This window comes from Dermacentor albipictus, chromosome 6 (assembly GCF_038994185.2).
Source record: "Dermacentor albipictus isolate Rhodes 1998 colony chromosome 6, USDA_Dalb.pri_finalv2, whole genome shotgun sequence".
NCBI lineage: Eukaryota > Metazoa > Arthropoda > Arachnida > Ixodida > Ixodidae > Dermacentor > Dermacentor albipictus.
This window is the reverse complement of record NC_091826.1, coordinates 23,845,042-23,867,625: the sequence shown is the minus strand read 5'-3', so window position 1 is coordinate 23,867,625 and position 22,584 is coordinate 23,845,042. Positions and strand designations below refer to the sequence as shown.

Below are 22,584 nucleotides of genomic sequence, written 5' to 3'. Positions count from 1 at the left end.
CTCCTCTTGGCACCCATTCTGCAACTCTAGTGTTCCACTCTAGTGTTGCATACTTCGCGTCTACTAGTTTCCCGATGTTGACAATACCATGAAAGAAAACGTCCTGACGTCAGCAGTTCCTTAGAGCGTCAGTTCTCGAGAGGGAAGGTTTCAGGTTCGACACTGTAAGAGTGACACTGTGTTAAGAGTGTTTAAGGGTCTTTTCCGGACTATGCAATTGCGGAGCTTGAGGTCGAGGATTCGACACCTCGTCGCCGCGGCCGCATTTCCATTAGGACGAGATAAAAAAAAAAAGCGATCTTCTACTTACGTAAATGTGCGGGTTAGAAAAACGCCAGGTGGTCAAGGTTATTGCAGAGGCCTCCACTACAACTTCCTTCATAAAGCACCATGCAGTTCCGGTACGTTAATCCCAAGAAGCGAAACACATTGCTTTTGATTTTGATGCTTCAAAATCTACATTTCATAGTGGGAAACGTAACGCAGTCCATAATTACGTTTCTGACATGCTGAAATGAAAACTCAGTTCTAGATCGCTCAGAAAACCAATCATTAGTTAATTACTGTACGAAGTTTCTTTAACTCAAATAACATAGCCTTTTTTATTTGTTATTTTGTGGGGGTGGGAGGGCGGCTAGATTGCACTCTGAACGGCCTGGGTCTGGAACGGCGTTTGGGCTAACTCCACCAATTTAATCTTGTTTAATCGTTGATATGTCACAAGAATGCCGATTGTAGGTTCTCACCCACCCTCTTTCCGTATGTCACCGTTGCAGGGCCCTGGTGTTTCTGGCACACGGCTACGCCGAGCACTGCCACGTCCCCTGCTACGACTCACTGGCCAGGAGACTCGTCGAGCTGGGATGCTATGTGTTCGCTCACGATCACGGTACGCTCAGTCCTGTCGCCGCCTCATTAAAGCAGTAATTAGTGATCGCAGGCATACGCAATTTTCTTAAGACATCGAAATCCGTCCTCAGTGTACACTGAGTACAGGGACGTGGTCAGAGCCGGTACTCTCTGTCCCTGTATGTGTCTGTCTCTGGCTGCGTATCTGTCTGCGTCTCTGTCTCTTTGTGTATTTCTCTGTGTCTGTCCATCTGTCTATGAAAAAAATTCACAGGCGGCCTTGTGAGAAACATATAAAAGTTTGTCAGTATTTTCGAGGCTCAATGCCCGTGTCGCTTGATTATCATCGGAAGGACCCAGAGAGAGAGAGAGAGAATACAGGAAGGCAGGGATGTTAACCAGTCAATAGTCTGGTTGGCTACCCTACACTGGGGGATGGGAGAAGGGGAAGAGAAAGAAGGGAGAGCGAAGGTGTAGGTACGTCTACGGACAGCACTTCAGTTAAAGTCGCTCGAGCAAACCAGAAGTTCTGAGAAAACACAAAAGGACCCATGTTCACGGTCTTAGGCAAGACATGCCCCGACTGTTCAGTGACGTGTACCCCATAAAGGGTCTCCTTGTGCAAAAACAGAGCGCTCACCCTAAACTTGTTGCTAAAACGACGTCCTGGTGAATTGATCAGATGCAAGTCGTGAAGGTACCAGCGTTGCTTTTAACCTCCCGCCCCGCCCCCTTCCCCAATGACACATGAACGCCACAAAGAAAAAGCGAACCGTGGCCTCGGGAATTCGTCGCCGAGAGCGAGCTACATATCCGGTTAGCCTCGTTCAAATCTCCTCATCGACTCTTGAGCAGTGCATACACGCAGAGTTAAGTTTCCAGTATACGGACCGCAGTGCGGGACTAGTCGCATTATCAGCCCAACGCTGTGGAATCGGTACTGCCCTCTGACCTAAACTAAGGAAGCCTTTCACGGTGCTGCTTTCATCTGGCGGCATACGTGCACTGCGTATTCCCTAACCATGACCACGCTAATGGACGCCCATGCAAATGTCTCGAGCCACGAAAGCAAGGCACATGTTTCCTTGTGGCGCGACCTGGATTCAATGCGGCGGCGCGAGGCGACATGAATACGTTTGCACGCACCGGTTAACGGATTAACAGGAGCGACGAAAGCCCGTACGTGCTAGAGCCTCTTAAGTTTCTCGCGGAAACTAGCCTGGCGGGGCACTTCTACACACGCCCTACACTCTTTCACATGTCGTGGGGGCGCGGGGGCAAACCTCAACACTTAAAGACGCCTAGCACGTCATTTGAGCGGTGGGAGGTACAGCGGACGGCGATACCCTGGCGGAACAAGAAGCTCTCGTCCAGCAAGTACGTCGAGCAGCCATGACCAGTGGAGTCCTGAAATGAGGACACCAACCACTCGATCTCAAGATAAACCACCTCGATGGTTCGAATAAATGTATTCTCTCTCTCTCTCTCTCTCTCTGGGCTCGCGTGCCCTGCAATGCCACATCTTACACGCCGGATGGGTTAAACCGTTCTAGCCGTGACGCCAACTGAGATGGATGGTCGTGTCTAGCGATTCAAATAGGTACAGTCGCCCGCAAACGTTTACGAGACGCGGGATTTGCGAAAGAGCCAAATTTCCGCGAAGCCTGCGCCCGTGGCCTCTAATTAAAAACTTTGATCCGTAGCAGTTCTTGCGAACTACATTGTGATCCATTAAATTAGAAGCGCTACGCCTTAACAGAGCAGAAATCCGCATTTTTTGTGAAACGCGTGCCCCGTAAACTTTTGCAGGAGACTGTACGTCTCTACCAACACCGCTGAGCGGAAGAACCACTTCTTGCTGTTAGAGGAATTAACCCGAGCCCAGTCGCTTTTCAAGGATGCATAAATGTCGTGCGCCATTAAACAATGGTAATTGGAGATCAATGGGAAAGACCTCCGTCCTGCAGTCAAATAGGCTGCTGCTGCTGCTTCTGCTGCTGCTGATGATGATATGCCATGCCATGAAATTTCGCGGGACGCCATGGGCCTATTGTGAGAGACAGGCCCAGGATAATATGGAACCGATGGACATCTTAGTTGGGCAACCACTGAAATCCTTTTATTGAAACGCCGAGACAAACGCAGAAAGATACCGGCGTTTACAGCCAAGGAAACAAAATGCAGTGCTAATTCATATAGCATCGATTCCAACAACCCGGAGTTGTTGTTTTCTTCAATCTGGACCATCAGGCAGTTGATCGTATCTTGACACCACAACGCAGGCAAGGAATGGGCGTACAAATAGAAGAAAAAAGAAAAAAAAATATTTGTCGGAACGCATGGATGTGCATGGTAAGGTTAAGCGCGTGATCATCTTACGCAAAAGTAGGAGAGGTACACATTACAAATTGTTCCTTACTCCCCCTCCCCTCCAACTCCCACTTCGCTGCCCTCTTCTCTTTCTTTTGGCCGCTTCGTACACGTCACATGCTCCCATAGCGGCTTGTGATGTTACGCCGAGGGCGTGGCACTCCAGACACGACGAGGCTCTGCGGCGCGTTATCCTTCGCCGGCAGTTTGCATGCAGCGCGTAATTAACGTGATCGCAGACACGCGCCGACGCTGTCGGCAACCGAAGTGGCGAAACCGCCGTGAGGAGGAAACAACAGGAGGCGAGCTTCTTCCCGTTGCCGGCGTCTGGAACAGCGCCAGCGGGTCGTGCCGCACGTGGATCATTTTATTACACACCGGTGCAAGGCCTTGCGGTGACCGCTGTTCAAGGTCGACGCTGTAAGCGTTTCATCACGTGACTCCGTTTCCGCGTAGCGTTTTTACGATGCCCTCTGCACTCGCCGGTGAAGCGCGCGAGGAGATCCTGGCGCAGCGGCTCTCTCTAAACCGTGTCGACTCGGGTGATGATCGTGCGGGAGCGAGACGCCACAACTCATGACACCTCCCCCCCCCCCCTTTCTTCTCGCTTTGTGCCATTGTCCTCAATTTCAAACACAAAGACAGTCTTTGCCCAACACATTGAAGGAAACTAGATGATCTCGTCCTCTGAGTGAACAGACCATATTAGAGTACCGTCCCGACCGATCATCGGCTCAGAAGGCAGTGAAGGCACTTTTGTGTTTTCTCAGAACTTCTGGTTTGCTCGAGCGACTTTAACTGAATTGCTGTCCGTACACGTACCTACACCTTCTCTCTCTCCCTTCTTTCTCTTCCCCTCCTCCCATCCCCCAGTGTAGGGTAGCCAACCAGACTATTGGCTGGTTAACATTTCTGCCTTCCTGAATTCTACTCTCTCTCTCTCTCTCTCTCTCTAGGCCATGGCCTGCTATCTCTCCGACGTTTCTTATCCCTGCAGCTCTCTTGTGCTATACTTTCATCCAGTGACGTTGACGAAAATATTTACGCAGTCGGTGCGCACCAAGGAGGTTTTACAAAAAAATTCTGGAGTGGCAACTCCCGCAGATTCTTACCAGCGGAGGTGAAGCCAGCGCTTTCCCCCGACTTCGTCGTTAAAAGCGTGCTGAAGTAGGCGGAGAATAGTGGCAGTGCGGCTGCCCTTGCTCTGCGATAATAAATTCTGGAGTGAATGAAGAATAAAAGCTTATTGTTTGGGGCTGGAATATCGCCATTGGCTGAGTCGTCATATCGCAATCTCCAATAACAAATTGCCAAGACGTTCAATTTTGATCCTAAAACGAGTGACACAGACAGGCACATCAAGAATCATCTGCATAGCGTAATTGGCCGTTTCAAAACCACTGAAAGCGAAAAAAGTGGCTGTGGCTTAGCTGAGGTTAAGCCCAGGATGCGAAGCATACTAGCCTTTATTTTAACGCGACAGCGTTAAGGAGCTCGTGTCGCAGAAAAGCCGGTGTCGTCGGCGTCGGCTCAGGCGTGCGGCGCTTGCTCAGGCGCACATTTCGTTGTCGCGCCGAACGCTGCGTTGCTCGACGCTCACCGCGTCCGATGCGGGGCGCGTAGTCGCTGCACCGTATAGCGCCGTAGCAAAGCCACCTAGAAACAGTCTCTGCAGCACGCCGCAACCTTCGCTTCTCATTCCAACGAGCAGCTCGGTCTCCAGGAGGCATCTCACCTCGTGAGTGTCTAGCAGAGGCAAGCGCAGCTGCTTATATACCGCCGCGACGCCGCGAGCGACGGCGTGAGTTGGAGCCCCGTTTCTCCTCTGTCGTGACGTCACGGTGTCACGTGGTATTGAAGGCGACACCGCCGCGCCTGAGGAGCTGGGTTGAGCTCTAGTAATATGCTTCGCATAAAAAACGCTTCATCGACTCCGCCACATTCTAACGCTGTGTGCACCGCGGAGGTTTTACAAACCTGCTTGGTGTGCACTGCTGCGTAGCGAGCGCGTTAAAAGTAGAGCTGTGACTCTCCGATGTAACGTGACTTCGCTGAGAACTTGGGAACGCGAAGACACGCGAAAGATATAAAGCATACAAAAAAAAAAGGTCGCCAGCTAGATTGTGCTATGTACGGGTGCCCCGGCACACTGCCTGACGGAGGCCTGTCGTTCGTGTGGAAGGACCCTGCGCTTCCTCTTTATTTTTGTTTCTTTTTTTTCCTCTCTCTAGCTCTGTAACCCGTGCTCTCCTACAGACGTCGTCCAAAACACCGGAGTGACGGCCGGCGTACGACACTGCGTAGTGGGGCCGTTCTTTTTCAACTATTTTCGACAGCCTTCGTTTGCTTTAGTTAATCCAGCGTGCTCGCTCTGTATCACCCCGCTCAATTACCTTACTGCTACGGCAGCTCGTGTGGCGAGGCAGAAATTAAAAAGAAATTAAACGTGCACTCGGGAAAAAAAAGAGAGAGAAGTATTGACTCATGTGTTCTTTTTTAACATTCTGGGGCATTTAAGGTCCCTCGTTAAGGTATAAACGGTAAGGCAGGGAGGCTAAACAATGTGGCGTCCAGTTGTCTACCCTAGAGAGAGAGAGAGAGAGAAAGGCAGAGGAAAGACAGGGAGGTTAACCAGAGATTATCTCCGGTTGGCTACCCTGTACTGGGGGAGGGGCAAGGGGATGCAATATTGTCTACCCTAAACGTGGTAACACGCACACCCACTAGCCAACGTTCAATCAGGTATGGTCGCAAGCGCTTGTACCGCTATAGTTGCTTTCGAGAAGAGCGTTAGCAGTGCTTCTGCGCCAGTGCTCCTTCTTTTGCCGAAGTGCCAGGATCTTTTGCTTCCAAGAATGACCCGATCGGCTGAGGGCAGTACGGAGGGTCGAGGAAAAGGCAGCGGCACAATCCATTCTCGACGCACTATCGACACTCGTTGAAGGCGGATGAAAAAAAAAAAAAAAGCTAGGATCCTGGGCTGCTATTTTGTAGCGATGCCTTATGCCTTATTCTATGCTGTTCTTATCATCGACCGCACAGGGCCGCCTGATCCCGTTGGTAATGTGGGCAGACCGTCACTCTGACCACTAGCCAAGCGCGAAAAGCCGGAAAAGGCATAGAATGGGAAAAGGCATCGCTACAAAATGCCGGCCCTGGTTCACTTGACGATGCCGCAGTGACTTCCATGTTGTGTTACGCTGTCAAATAGGGACAGAATGGAAACAAGCCACTTAGCCTAGGCTGTTGCTCGTAATTTAAAGCTGGTGTGGTTGGTTACAACGCATCCTCCTCCTCCTCCTTTTTACTGTAGGACAAAGGCCTAGCCCGGCGGGGCCCACTTACCTCTCTCTTGCGCTATCGCGACTACATCTGATGCCCGCGAATTTCATGGTTTCGCCCATACAACCAATAACAGCTACAAGTACATGGCTTGTAATAAAGCGCAGCACTCAACCGCACCGATACCGGTGCTTCTTTGCAATGTGATTTTAAGCTTGCGTGAGAACAATTGACTAATTACTCATTCAATTGTTATCACGTAAACTTAAAATCACACTACAGACGACCACCGGCATCGGCGCTGTGGAGTGCTGATCCCGAGAGAAACCAGCTTCGCACTCTTTCAAAGTTAATTTACAATCACTGAAATGTTTGTTTTAACGATACGCTTCTGCTCTCTTTATTTTTTGCTTGCATAGCGTGTCGCTGAAAACGATACGCAAAGCGAAGCTTCTCCGTGCATACTTCATGGTCTCGCAGAAAATACGTGCAATCGATGGTGCCAGTTTTGTCTTGCCGCGCTTGGGCGTGCGACATCTCCGGTTTTGCGTCAAGCACGGGCTTATACGGCCGAAGTAGGTCGTCCTTTGATTAGAAATGATTGCCATGAGACCAACGCGTACATGCAGATTACCAAATATAGGCTGTCGAAGATGTTACAATGTGCGGTGTCCTGCCTCGATCGGTCGATGACGTAGGCTATAGAAGGTAATTCACCGCGTGTCCGAGCCATTTACGAAACCGAGACACGAGAAGCTCCGTGTAATCAGAATTCAGCATCAGAATATTTATTATTATTAGAAGTCTGGTCACGTTACAAGTATTTAGTGTACAGAATGAGGTCCCATAGTCAAAGACTGTATCGGGAGCTCCCGTCCAAAAACAGTTGTTGTAGTTAACATCTCAAAGCAATAATAGTAGCACATAATAAGGAAGTATACAAGCAACAAGAAAAGACCGGTTACAGAACAAAATACAGAATTGATTGCAAATAACGTGGTTTAGCATATCTCAAGGGAGCAGGAAAAATTGTGCGGGAACGAAATATCAAGTTTATTTACAACAACGAAAGAAAAAAAAGAAAGGAAAAGAAATAAAGAGAAAAGCGAATGAAGGCTGACTATAGTAATTCTTGTCGTTATTCTGGCAATAAAAATCCATTTTTAGTTCTTTTAAATTGTGATACAGATCTTGCGTTTTTCATTATGAGAGGAAGGGTGTTCCATATGGATATGATAATGAAAGGTATTTGACGAATTTGAGAGGCAAATCTTGACATTCAGCGCACAGAACAGCATAGATACGTGGGTGTTGTCTTTGCCACCTTCAAATGGCATTCGGTATCGCGAGCTCTTACACAAGGAGGCGTGCACCTTGGGGTAAGGCGTATGTTTAAAATTTTCCAGGCTTCCACACAATGGAAGTCGTCGTGTGTTGCAAGCAATCACAGCCTGTGTTGCAAAAAAAAAAAACAGATACAAGTGAAATTAGGGCGGTCATGAGAAAACACTAAATTACGACAATTCTTACGTCGCTGTAGTAAAGAGCTACTGACGAATAACTAGCCCGGCGATGCGCAAGCAGGCATGCCGGCTTTGAATAAAGGGCAAGAAAAAAAAAACTAAGAATAGTGTGTACACTGTAATATAATCTACAACTTAAAAAGTGAAGAAGGCTGTAAATGTGTCTATAACGCACACCCTTAGGGTGTCCATCATATGGATAACACACTAAGGGTGTGAGTTAGACACATTTACACCCTTTTTCACTTTTTAGGGTGTAAATTCTTTTACAGTGTAGGTGACGCAAATGATTGGAAGTAAACGACGCATAACCGTTGAAGTGGCGCAAGTACAGCGCGCCTTTGAGCTGATGTTTATTTTTTTTTTAATCTGGCGTTTCTAGAGTGATTTCAACATCGATAAGTTCTACGAAATCTTAAACGACAGGGGAAAGTCACAGCGTGCTTCAGTTTACGGCAGATGTGTTAGCGTACACACACTTACTGAATCTTTGCAGCATTTCTGCATGGTGGTGGTGGTGGTAAAAACTTTAATTCGTCAACAGAAATTGATTTAGGAGATTAGATGTGGGAAGTCATGATGGCTTCGTGAGGTGGCCGTCAGACCGTGTCTTACGGCGACTTCTAAAGCCCAGGTCACCCAGCCTGCAGTTGAACCGCAGGTTCCGAACTGGTCACCGCAGCCTCCCACTGCTCTCGGTTGGATAGCTGCCATTCGGCTCTAGGTTTGAGCTCAGGGCATCCGTGCAAGATGTGTGCTAAATCGGCTTTGTCGGCCTCGCATAGCGTACATTCAGGGGAGTGTGTCCCCGGGTCGACTATGGATAGTTTGTACGGGTTGGGGAAGGTGTGTGTTTGGAGTTGCCTCACGTCGCCTGCTGGTTTTTGGTTAAGGAATTGTCAGGGGGTGGGTATTCGAGTCTTTCGTTTTAACGCGACAGCGTTAAGGAGCTCGTGTCGCAGAAAAGCCGGTGTCGTCGGCGTGGTCGGCGTCGGCCGTGAGCGATAAATCCCAGCAGGCACTTCATGAATAAAAAACAACTTGCAAGATGGGCTGGGTGGGAATCGAACCAGGGTCTCCGGAGTGTGAGACGGAGACGTTACCACTGAGCCACGAGTCTTTATAGTAATGCGTAATTTCGTGGTAGGTTGCACGATACATCGGCCGAGAGAGGTGCAGCTGCAGTGCGATTTCGAATGCGCAAGTTGACTTCCTTATTCGTATACTAGTAGATAGCTCTCGTTGTTAGACTACGCAACGCTGTTAATTTGCATCGGGGTAATTTATACACCGCCCGTCTTAGCTGTTCGCGTGGTTGTGTAAGAGCCACCGTACACCTCGGTGACATTGCAGAGCCGGTTTGTGCGACACTGCCCAGATGTTATCAATCCCAGGGGGTTTACCAGGAAACGCTCTGTCGTCGTGCGGTGCTAATGAGAAATTCTCGCCGCGTGACAACGATAACTTTCAGGAAGTGCGATTATCTCCAATGTACGTGTGTGCAGTTGGCCACGGAAAAAGCGACGGTCCGCGAGGCATCGTCAAGTCGGCCGACATCTACGTTGACGACATCTTGACACACGTCGACTTGGTCAAGCAGAAGTTCCCGGGCACGCCAGTCTTCCTGTTCGGGCATTCCATGGTTGGTAAATTATTATTACTTGTTTTGAACAATGAATGAATGAATAGAATTTATTGATTGGAAAGGCAGAGAGGTCGACCTGAGCTAGTGCGCTCTAGTCTGCTACTCTGCACTGGGGAAGAGGGAAGGGGAGTGAAAGTATTGGGATGGATGATGATGATAAGAGAAGTGGTCAGTGCTTATGTACATGAGACAGTTGCCTCGCTAGAGCCGCTCGTCGAGCTTGGTGTCCTGCAGGAACTTCGACAATACTTTTGTTGCACGCACTGAAATTGCAGTGTCAGGCCATGGGCCGAGGATAGCTTCCTCCGACAGTAGTTGTTTGCCAACGCTGGCTAGGAAACTGTCTAAGGTCCTTCGCTCCAGCATATATGCTGGGCAGTCGCACAGTACGTGTTGCTGTGTTTCGGGCATCTGGCAGTGTACACATATATGTGTTTTGAACACATATACACATAAATACAGGTAACAGGAAAGGGAAAGCGAGGGCTGGCAACTGCCACCGGAAGGGGCACAACGCCTGCCTACTCTTCTGAAGGGAGGCGACAGCAACACAGAAGTGGAAGATAGGAAGGAGGGGAGGAAAAAGGAAAGGAGAGCAACAGGACAAATCTAAAGACCAAATTAGAACACTGCAACAGGACAAATCTAAAGACTAAAGTAGAACCCTGCAGCCGGAATTACAGTGACGCCGCGTCGAACAGCCTCCACAATTATCAACCACGTCCATGGCTAGTTCGCTATGCGGCTGATTGTGTTCTCCACGATGAGACCGCAATTTCCCTTTTCACTCATCCGAAAGCATAAGCTAAAAAGAAGTACTGCGATTTCTATTTGCTTGCGAAATTTGATTTGTCTTTTGCACCTGTATTGTAGTGCGCACTTTCCTATAGTGTTGATGACACCGCAGTCGGCCGTATTCTTTGTATAGTCTCTGGCATGTATGTGTAACTTAACCTCTCTTCAACTCAAGTTAGTTGCCTTTTCACAGGCTACACAGCGTTTTTTTTACAATTGTGAACGCGGACTTAGTTCCTCGTCCGCATGTAATTCTTGCAGCTTTGCCTTAAATCGTCACTATCTCCCCGAGCAGCTTCCCGTGATGTGTGGGTCTGGGAAGCGTGCATCGGCTATTTATCGGGGTATTGCGAGTCTCGTACACGTTACAGAAAAGAAAGAGTAATCGATTACAATAACTTCATTGACAAACGTATTCGATTACGGTTGGTAATTACTGACCAACGAAAACAATATTGAGCAATTAATAAAACTGCAATCGATTGCATTTGCGTTGCATTTCACTCCGCGGTCTTTAACGTCGCAAACAAACGGTTTGCAGAACGAGCTGGCCTTCAGCTCTTTCAGTGCGCCCTCTGCAGCCCACCTTATCTTCGCAATCGATTGCTCGTTCGAAATGCAGCTCGACACAGGGGTGGTGTCGTAACGCACGAACACCCAACGCGCGATGGTGCGGTGACGAATTCGATGCCGCGATGCTTGCGTCTCTCTCACCTGCGAAGCGCTGAGCTACGCCGTGGCTGGTACTCGGGGGCAAAAGTCAAAGTCGCTCTCGACAGGCCTGGCCAACGAAGAGCCGAAACAATCGTCCTCAAAGGCTCCCTCACGCTATAGGCCGACCCGACTCCCAATTTCAGTCTGCCAACTGTCGGCGACAGCGCTTTTCTTTCTTTTTTTTAAATTTTTTACTTTTGCGTCGGCGCCTCTGTACCGACGCCGAGCACTCCGCCGACTGTCGGCACATTTTCTGCGTCTGTGTACAGTGTGACAGAGGCGCCGACGCGAAGGTAAACATGTGTGGGTACTCTCCTGAGCTAAACGGCGATACAGTCTAAAAACAGTTTGCACCCTTTGGGGTGTATACTTGTCCCACAACGATAATCGTCATCCGCCGTGCTTGCGTTTCCTTTCTTGAAAACTCGGCGCTCGCTCCTTTCCTGTCGAGAATGCTGCGTCACACTGATAACGCGCATGCCGTTCGTGACCGGCAAGTACCGGGCTCGCAGCGTTAAAGAAAGGAAACGCGGGCACACTCTTAAAACGGTTGCACCCTTTGGGGTGTATATTTGTCCCACAACAATAATCGTCATCTGCCTTGCTTGCGTTTCCTTTCTTGAAACTCGGCGCTCGCTACTTTCCTGTCGAGAATGCTGCGTCACACTGATAACGCGCATGCCGTTCGTGACCGGCAAGTACCGGGCTCGCAGCGTTAAAGAAAGGAAACGCGGGCACACTCTTAAAACGGTTGCACCCTTTGGGGTGTATATTTGTCCCACAACAATAATCGTCATCTGCCTTGCTTGCGTTTCCTTTCTTGAAACTCGGCGCTCGCTACTTTCCTGTCGAGAATGCTGCGTCACACTGATAACGCGCATGCCGTTCGTGACTGGGAAGTACCGGGCTCGCAGCGTTAGAGAAAGGAAACGCGGGCAAGACAGATGACGATTATTGTTGTGGGACAAGATACGCCACAAAGGGTGTAAATTTTTCTAAGAGTGCAAGGCAGATGACGATTATCGTTGTGGGACAAATATACACCCCAAAGGGTGCAACTGTTTTTAGAGTGTAGGCGAAAGCCTATCTATGAGTGCCTCTGTAGCTGTCGTCTGATCTGAACTGTTGTCTGATCTGAACTGTTCTGCGAACGGATGCCACCGCGGCAGCGAGCATGGGATGCATGGCGCCTCCTCTGCTTGCTCCTCTAGCCGGTGGTCACCGCTTTCCTGCGTCCACCACGGAATGCGCCCGGACACTCATGATACACTAAAGGCTTACGTCTTAAAAAAAAAAAAAGAAATGCTGTTGCCAACAGTCGGCAGACCCAAATCGGTGTCGGGTCGGCCTATAGCGCGAGTGAGCCTTAAGCGATTCCCAGGGATCTACGTCCGAAGCGACCATCTCTGTCGAGCCGCGTAGCAGCGTCGGTTCAGATCGCCGGCCCGCATCTGACGGAGTAAAAACCTGGCCGCCGTCCACGGTTTGATTTACAAGGACACTTGGCAACGCGTTGCGACCACTTTGGCGATCAGCCTCGCCGTCCGTGCGCGGGTGCTACTCAAACATGGCATGATACTTGGATACTTGGAAGACACATAAAGACAACTAGGCCAACAAGCAGTTCTGTTACTCATACAACGTCCCGCTATTGTTCGTCGTCGGCCAACAAGCCAGTGAATACTCTTTTGTGCTTCTTGAAGACGGGCGTGGCTTGTGCGAACGTCTTTGACTGTCGTGGCGCAGTCTACGTGCACGTACACCCGTGAGCAAAATTGTACGGACCACAGGATCGCCGAAAAAAAAAAAACATGATTTCTTCGAGGTTGACATGCATAAACGAAAACTCACGAGTGCCCTAGAAAATTGGTAATGCCAAGTTTGGATTGCAGCCTCTAACGTCACGTTAAATTCACAGACGGAGCAGAAAATGAGTTTTATCGCGGAAAACCCTGGTCCGTGTACTTTTGCTCGCGGGTGTATACATGCATTAACCACTCCTTTCCTCCGTCGTCTCTCGGCCTTCCATTTCCCGCTTTCCTCCTCCCCCCCCGTCGAAGGGTGGACCTCCAGACGCTCTTCTGGTTAACCTCTCTGTCTCCTCTCTTTTATGATTCACATTCTCGCTAAGCGACGCTTCGCGTCGGTGCAGACTTTTGTGCTTTCTCAGAACGTCTGGCTTTAACTCAAGTACTGTCCGTACACGTATCTACGCATTCTCTCTCCATTCTCTCTTTCCCTTCTTCCCTTCCCCCAGCGTAGGCTAGCCAACGAGACCCTTGACTGGTTAACATCCCTGCCTTCCTATATTCCTCTCTCTCTCTCTCTCTCTCTCTCTCTATTCCCGATAAGCAGCCGCCATCTAATACTGAGTCATCAGTCGTGGCAGATATATTTATTGGATGATCATATATATCATGCGAGAAATGGGCCCTGCACCTGCGTTCACCATAGAAAGTGTAACAAGAACACTCCTGCAAAAAGAAAGAAAAAACAATGAGATGGTGATTAAGGGATACAATTGCCCGTGAAAGTTCCACGACTTTTGCAAGGTGACTAGCGGCACTGACTTCTGTTTTAGCCGCACAGTGCCGAGGTACAGAAGTTCTGACGTTAGGAAATTAACGAAGAGGTGTCCGTTCAAACGAACCGGGCCCAATAGTATGCGACCTTGTTTACATTGCAAAGAATACTGGAGCTTCACCACGTCCACAAATTTCTTTTTTTTCGAGTGCATGTGCTCGAATTATGTGCAGCGACAGGTTCAGTGAATTCGCTGTAGAGGGCACAGCTTCCGCGCAACGAAGAGAGCCAACGTCCCGCATCTCAGTTACCACGTCTGGAGTGACTGAAAAACAACAGCAACAACGACAGCAACAGCAATAACAGCAACCGCAACTGCCACAACAACAACAACCACTACAACAACGGAATAATCTTTAGAACCGTATGCTGCTGGTTCAGTCGATTGACTATCCTTTGCGCGCTGTAGTCTTGCACCCAAGAGCGCAGCCGAACAGTGAACTGAATTAACGAGCCTGTGCATAGCATCGTCATGAATGTTAAACGTTTGCAGTCCCAAAAACGCGAGAACGCTAGCAGAGAATGGAAACCCCTTTCCAAGTATCATGCCCGACACGATTACCAACCCTGATCCGCAAAAAAAGTTAAAAGAAAAACGAAAATAGAGAGAGAGAGAGAGAGAGAGAGAGAGAGAGAGAGAGATGAGCCTCAAAACACGCTCTCACGCAGCTATTTATAATGCCGAATAGCGCGGGAATGACAGCTCATCTAGCCGTCATTTCGTTTTCCGCAGAAAAGAACGGACTCCATCGCGCAAACGGTTCACAAAAGATTAATTCCTCTTCCAAAAAGATTAGCGACAAAAAAAAAAAAATGCCGCCCATGATTGAATTGTCGTTTGCTGAGACGGTCCATGGCTTGGCGCGTATAGGCGTACAGTCGTTACGCGAACGCCTCACTGAATGCCACAAAGATTAAAGTTTGCAGGACACGATGAAATAAAAGAGCAGGTATGATGACGAACGGAAGCCGCAATCAAAGAGCGGGATCAAATTGGGTCGCTGAAAATCTAAAGCGGAAGGTAAAATAAAAAGGAGGTAACGAGAGAAGCGGGTATAGATTTATGTCGATCGTAGCAGTTCTCGCGGAATTTGGCAAGGGTGCGGGCGGGCGGGCGGGCGATGGGTTGCGAGGAGGCCGGGTTCGTGTGGTTGCAGCCCGTAGTGCCGAGAAATGAAGAAAAACGAGGATCGAATGGCGCGGATAGCGTCGTCAGCGGAACGTGAGCTTTTCGTGTTTTCTCATTTTTTTTCACCTAGTATTTTTGTTCAGTTGTCGTTGCGTTGGATGAAGCGATGACAAAAAAAAAAGTGCGAACCAATTTCCAATAGCACAAAAGTGGTCCGCAAATTCCACGTTGGGGACCGCGTTCATTTTCTTGCTGACTGCGCTTAGTCTAGGAGCAGCAATAGCGTGACGCGGCGATTTTTTGGTGCGTGAGTGTGCTTCTTTTTGTTTGTTTGGGTCCGGCTTCGAATTGCAGAGGGGGAGCTGCAGAATTTGATAGAAATCGATGCCGATTTGTGCTGTTGGACTGCGCCGTCTCTGGGACGCTAATGAGGCACACAATAGCCAATCTGAAAAGATTTAGACAGCAGTGCTATTTGTCCTGCGCTTTCGTTTTTTTTTTTTACAATGAGTTGCTTCTAATACCATTGTTCACCTTGTGGTATCGCTTATACGTTCCCCCTTGACGTACCAGTCCTCAGTGTCGACCACTAAGCAGTCCTGCTACATTTTGTTATTGCGAAATCAGAGGTGTGTTTATTAATGCGAAAGCGTTATATGCCCAATATCACAAAAATCCGGCCGCGGCGGAACTGAAACGCAGCACCAAAAATGGGCGACGGCGCAAGGAGTAAAAGAACACGTCAATAAATGCTCGGATTGGACGTCAAATTTCTCAGTGTCTTACACGTCCCGACATCATGTCTTACCTACATGCAAAACCTCACGCGACACTTTTGATGATGTGCGGGTAATCGTGTTCTGTCACGCGCTGACGATCCTTCAATAAGAAATGGCACCACTGCATTTTGCGAATTCATTTCTTGAGCAATCCCCCGTAGTGTCTAGGAACCACATAGCTGACAGGAAACCACAACAGCCACCGCAACCACAACAGCCACCGCAATCACAACAGCCACCGCAATCACAACAGCCACTGCAACCACAACAGCCACTGCAACCACAACAGCCACTGCAACCACAACAGCCACTGTAACCACAACAGCCACTACAACCACAACAACCACGACAGCCATCGCAACCACAACCACCACCGCAACCATAACCACCACCACCACCGCAACCAGAACAACCACAACCACAACAACACTCTCGACGCCGAATCATAAATGTAGAAAATGAGATGTACCACCGCTGTAATGTTTCAAATGGAACGCCATGCACCTTTACAACGTGCACAATGACACGCGAAAGAATATCTAAGCGAAAGAAATTTCACCAAATCGACTGCAATGCTTTCGCATTCCCACACGTAAGCATTCTTAAATGTGTCTGCCGAATTTGTTTGCTTCCTATCACAAACGAGTACAGAGTGGACTAGTTTGTGAGTAATGTGAAAACAGAAGGTAGTGGCTCTATTAAAGCCTCGGTGCCTTTACCCAGTCACTCGTCGCGCGTTCTTGCTACACTCTTCCAGCGTTAAAAGAAAACGCCTCTCGTGACACTCTTTTACTGTCACAGTTCAAGTGTGATCCTGTTTCACAAAAGTTTTGAACCTATACTCGTAAAATCGCCAGCAGCCAATGAGTATCGTGGGGTGACGCTTTGGTTTGTATCGCGCAAAACTTTGCTGGCTTTGGTCACTGGCACATCCTCGCTAGGACGTTATCTTGCTAAAAGCTCGACAAGACACGCCATTCGAGACACTCAACAGCCCGGTTCTGACAACATGCGCTTATTTTTTCTCAGTGCCTTCAAGATTTCCCTTACCATTGCTGCATTTCATGCGCGTCAACGCAGCGCTGTATTAAACGAGTGGTGTCAGATTAGAGTTCAATGGGCTGTCAAAAGCGTCGAGGTCTGCTTACTAGGTCGACAAGCTGGTCCTTGCAGCGCCTGTCCGACGCTTTCTCGGTAACGTACACATGAGATACGTGAGATTGAACGAGTGTAGTGTTCCCAGATGTTTTAAATAACCGCTGCACGGCCTTCTGGTTGACATCCTCGGTGTGAAATAACGTTTCTTGCAGTGCCTCCTTCTCTGCCTCTTTTTCTATTCACTTTTCCCTCACCCCCAATGTAGGGTAGCAAACCGGACGCTTGTCTGGTTGACCTCCCTGCCTATCCCCCCCCTCTCTCTCTGTCTCTGTCTCTTTCTGTATCTCCTTATGTTCAGTTAAGTATTCGAAGTCTTTGGCATAACAGGGTACCTCCTACATATTCGCGAAGCCTGTGTGGAAGTGTCTAAAATTGTACATTTGTCAATGTTGTGTTGTTTGGCCGGTTCAATTCCTGACTATATATATATATATATATATATATATATATATATATATATATATATATATATATATATATATATATATACCTGCATGTACTATTAACAATTTCGCACACCTATATTTTTGATATCGTAACACTGTACGCAGCATGCTGTCATAACCAGCTGCCACGACGAAGCAGAAGCTCTGATAACTTGCGCTGGTCGAAGCCCTTTGCCGCGGCATTTGAATGCTAACGACAACGAGAAATTATCACTTTGATTCGCTTAGATGGTGCGTGTTTCCAGTGACGAAACTAAACATCGTGTCAAGGACCATCAGCACACCGGGCACACGGCGTTTAGCACCGAGCAATCTGAGATGAACAAGCCACCTTAACTCATGTTCATATCGAAGCTGTCATCCCAGTGCACATCGTGGTTCAAAGAGGAAGACGGCATCTTAGAAATGTACAGGTCAGAAGGCAACAAGAAAACGGCGATGCCAGAAAGAGACAGACGGTCTGCCGAGGTTTTGCTATCTTGTTTAACGTTCGCAGTCTGCAGAAAAGAACAGTGACCACCTTTCAGAGGGCGTCCGCGTTGTTTCCGCCACTTCCTAGCTGGAGGCGCTTTCGGCGTTCGTGCTTCTGGAACTTTACCGCGCAGGTCACACATCTCGACGAAGGTCGCTGGCGATGTTTTTTTGTTCGCTTCAAACCAATCCCGTTTTGACGCCCGTCGCAGAGCAGACTTTCACGCGTCATTTTTCGTCTGCTTCGCGTCGTCTGGAGGGCATGACAGTTTTTGCCAGAACAACGCACACCGATGGCGTTCTGCGTACAAACACCACACGCGGGGGTGCCAACAAGCGAGAAAGGTTGCTGGCTTTTCGAAACAGACGACAGGTTGTGTGCCCCTCCAAAACTCCTTTCCACGCCTCCCCCCTCCTCCGGCGCTCCCTTTCCGTTCCGCTGCCAACTCGAAGATGTTATTAAGCTACGGCGGGTGACAGATCGAAGCTGTCGAGTGCGCCTCCTTGCGACAGATTTCGTCAGCTGTTCTTTTCGTTCGCGCTGTTGAATCGGGTTACCCACCGTCGTCAGACGTGGCGTTAAGATATGATTTTCTCTTCTTTCCTTTGTATCTCTGTTGGTGGTGGAAACTGTGGCGCGAGGTTCAATAATCGCGACTTTCGCCAGGTCTAGCTCTGCGCTTTCTTTTTTTTAGAACTGCGTTTGTTTATATCACGAGTCAGAAGTCAGACACTGCTCTTATATATTCTGCGGGCTTACAAATATTTCAGGTTTACTCACCTGCTTTGCATTTTGTCGTGCTTTTTTGAGCTGACTTTCGCGAAAAATGTTGCAAGATATAAGCCGATGTATTTTTGTCACTAGTGATGAGTTCAGGCATTCACAATCTCCGATTTTATATATATATATATATATATATATATATATATATATATATATATATATATATATATATAGCACACCTGTCAGCAAAAGTTTCACTTTAAAGCTTGTTTCCTAAACTGAGCTTCTTTTTTGGCGCCTGCCAACATCGATTTCATTTCCCCGTGTTACGTTCCATCCCTAAGCGGCAAGTCAATAAGTCCGCCGGGCGGATTTGGGGATATATGGAGAGGTAACAGAGGCTTATACTTTGTAGCAGTTAACCCTAGAACCTTCTTTACTTTAAAACTAACGCCGGCAACGAAAGTAAGAAGCGTTAACCTTTAGATTCACACGCGGGAGCCTTGTTCAACAGAAATGAAAAACTAGACCCTACTAACTCTGATGCCCCTATCGAAAACCTATATTTCGTGCAATCCGTTTATATCATGGCTACATAAAGACAACAGACAATGAAGCCAAAGAGAGCACCGGGTAAATTAACTGTGGTTGAAACTGAAATGTAGAAAATAATGAAGAAAAGGGAAATGAAAGTGAACGTAAAGATAACTTTGGCGCGATTCGTAGCGCAACGGTCGCGTAAGGTGAAGGTTATGGGTTCGGCTCCTGAGGTGACGAGCTACCTTTTCGTCCACCTTCATTTCCCTTTATTCATTATTTTCTACACTACTATTTCAAGCACAGGTAATTTCCCCGATGCTTTCATTGGCTTCCCTATCTGTTGGCTTTGTGCGGTCATGATTAACAAAATCTAACCCCTCGGTTCCCTTCGTTCTTCCCGGTGTCTCATGTATCACTACTCTCCCTGACGGGTTTCCGTCATACTTTGAATTTCACTGACAGCTCTCGCCTTCCCGGAGTGCGAATGTTGATTCACCTGTAACATATCTCCGCAATTTATATCCACAATTAATGCTCATCAGGCTGCTTCCTCTCCCCGACTAATCGTTGTCTCACTAACTCTCTGCATCGCTGCGTGCCCGTCTTACTAACAACGCCATCTCCCGGCGCGGCCTGGAACCGCACTCGCCGACCCAAGGGCGGCACGGTGTGCGCCAGGAGTGCCCTGGAGCGTCCAGACGAATTCGCCGGCATGGTGCTGAACGCCCCGGCCGTGTGGCTGGACCCCGTGCAGTGCAGCTGGACGAAGGTAACGACACCGCTTTTTGTTCAGACGTTATGTGCTTCTCTCCACAGGGAGGCTTACTAGTCGCCCTGGCGGCCGAAAGGAGACCCAAGGACATTGCGGGCGTCATAATGATGGCACCGCTCTTAGCCATCGACAAGGAGCAGGGTACTTGGCTCAAGGTGCGTCGTCATGTGAATCTGTGGCCTGGTGGTGGTGGTGGTGGTGGTGGTGGTGGTGGTGGTGGCGCTGGTTATGGTCAGGGTGATCGGAGCTAAATGATGGACACCCGAAATCAGGACGAAATGTAAAGTTTTTTTTTTTTTGACGGCAAACCGTTGAAAATGCGTGTCGCCCCAAGGGGCCAAAGTGAAGCACCTGGAATGACGGGGCACTTCCGTCGATGCATGTTTGGTGCTTGCGTGACGTGCTGAAGTGTATATATACTTAAACACGCTGTGCTTGTTTCTCTGGTTTTGTGAACGACGCTCCCGCGTTGGAGTTGAAAAAGTTAAATGCACTGCTCCCTTGGCCGGTGATTCAGCTCGCGTTCCTTGGCGAAGACACGAAAGAACGTGTGACGATTGATGTATTCGCACGTCGCTCGATTGTTGGTGCTTTGGTAAGCAGTTCTTTGGCGTAACTAATGAGAGCGAGGGTATGTGTAAGGAGACGCCGAAATATGAAGTCCTGCAGGCTATAGCTAACATGAAACACTGAAACCTGAGTAAGTTGGCCCTGGTCCTTCCCGATGGGAACAACGACAGTGGCTGGCTGAATAAGACGCCGCATTTCTGTCCGAAAAACACAGCAGTACGCCTTGCGGTACGTGACTGTGGATTGAAGCAACTTAAGACGAGTATGGCGGCAGACGCGGAAGTAGAGACAATAAGTGTGTACTGAAAACTAAAGTTTGTACGACCAAGCATGAAACGACCGAGTAACTGAATTTGAGTTTATCATTCCTGCGAAGATTTCAAGCGTGAACTTTGTCGGTTATGCCAGCGCCGTCACTTATGCTCCTTGCGCGTCTCGCCGGTTTGGTGTGTCGGGTGTTTCAATGTTGCCAACAAAGCAACTATAGGCAACCCATGTGCAACAAGTGAGGCTTGTGCTGCACATCACCAGGACAGGCAAAGCTATTCCTTTTTTCTGTGCTTTTTGAGGTCGTGCGCGTCGGCGACAAATTCAGAATTCATTACAAGCACTGCCCCCGAAACAGCACCCCTCTAGCCCTGCATGCCTCCGAGCTCCAGAAGAGTTCAGTGAAAGAAACCGATATTAAAAGTACAATAAAGACAAAACGAAGAAGAGCTATATTATCAAATTAAGTTTCCACAATGCTAAAAAAGAAGCTACTGCTGCTGTGAGAGAAAGCTCGGTGTCCTAGAGGATGACACGAAATGTGGACTGGCGTTACGCCGCCTTGAAATTCCGGTACCAGCCAACTGTGACGTCATCGACGTTGACGAGACGTCATGGACGTAGGTTGACACCTCTTGCTCGGGCCTATAGTTAATTGTTTATCGGTGAATACGGACTGTGCAGCATATCAGAGGAGCCATGGATAGAACTAGAGAAAATTTTGAGAACTTGAACTGGGCCCGCGGCCACCCCCAAAGTACGTCAAAATTCTTCCAAAAATTGTGACGTCACTCCTTCGTATCGGCGCTGGGTATTCGAGGTGAAATTAGTAAAAATAAATGCAAGTTCGGCTTTCATCTTTTTCTTGTAGTCGTGATCGACTTACCGCACAATTAACGAATAGAGAGTTTCGAAAAGAAAGAAAAAAAGCAAAAAATTAAAGTCAGAACTGATTCAATGTTTCTCTTAAGTATCCCTTTAAACAAGTTCGCCTGCGCTGGGACGTCACGGAAATCTGCAAATGTAATTGGCTGTCAAATCTATACAGATTCCTTGAGCTGCAGCGATGTTTTTGACACTTCGTTATGAATTTGTCACTGACTATACTAAGGTTGCATAGGATGAGAGCGCACTGATTCTTTTCTGTGCGAACGAGCGTTAATTATACCGCAATGTGTGTGAATTTAGATGATTTAATTGACGCATTTAGTCTCGTTAATTATGTCCAGGCCCATCTTAATAACCTTTGCGTCGGTCCATAAACCTGTGCAGATGTACGCTCGGCCACAAAGGTTTACGGGAGACGGGGGTTTGCAAAAAAAAAAAATTCCTATGAAGCCACAGCACATAGCCTTCAATACAAAGTTTGAATGTGCAGTGACCGATAGCATACAGTGATCCAATAAATTAGAAGCGCATGCCTAAACAGAGCAGCAATTCGCTTGTCGTGGAACCAATGTCCCGTAAGCTTTTGTTGCCGACCGTACGTTCTCAGTTGACTAAGGACCGTTCACTTAAGGTTGTGTCAAAAACGCATCTGACAATAATAAAACGGTCACCATATAGAAATTACGAAGACATTCGCAGAGCATCTCATGCCGCAGCAGAGCAGTATCAGTTCCGAGCACACTTCCTTCCTGTCTCTCATCTTTCCGTTCATTATCCTCCTCCCCCACTATGCTGACCAGACGTTTAGGAGTCAGCCGCGCGCTGGACAATCAGGGTGCATTCGTTCTGCAGGCTCTCCTCCTTCACCGTGGATGAATCTTTTCTCTGCCCTTGTACCGATCGACAAGTTAAACCTATAGGGTAATCTATAGCTTCCTTGACCATATCGCGCGTACTGTCTCAGCGCTAGCTGTCGGAGAACATTAGCGGCCAATGCATTGGCGATTCGGTTGCGGTATCGCTTAAATCGTATCGCGGTCACTTCCGCATGCGAAATGAAGCGTCAAATCACGTTTATA

General features: G+C 48.4%; 1 protein-coding gene across 3 annotated transcripts in view; it reads left to right on the top strand.

The window, feature by feature from the left end:
- LOC139060893 (monoglyceride lipase-like) overlaps positions 1-22,584 on the top strand; it is a 105,828-nt gene that overhangs the window by 74,919 nt on the left and 8,325 nt on the right. Inside the window, exons 3-5 of one of the 3 annotated variants that reach the window (XM_070540166.1) lie at positions 777-889; positions 9,530-9,666; positions 19,667-19,777. In XM_070540166.1, the coding sequence (XP_070396267.1) occupies positions 777-889; positions 9,530-9,666; positions 19,667-19,777 (361 nt within the window). Of the gene's footprint in view, positions 1-776; positions 890-9,529; positions 9,667-19,666; positions 19,778-19,824; positions 19,936-22,584 lie in introns of all 3 variants that reach the window. The other 2 variants (XM_070540165.1, XM_070540167.1) reach the window with 2 other exon arrangements.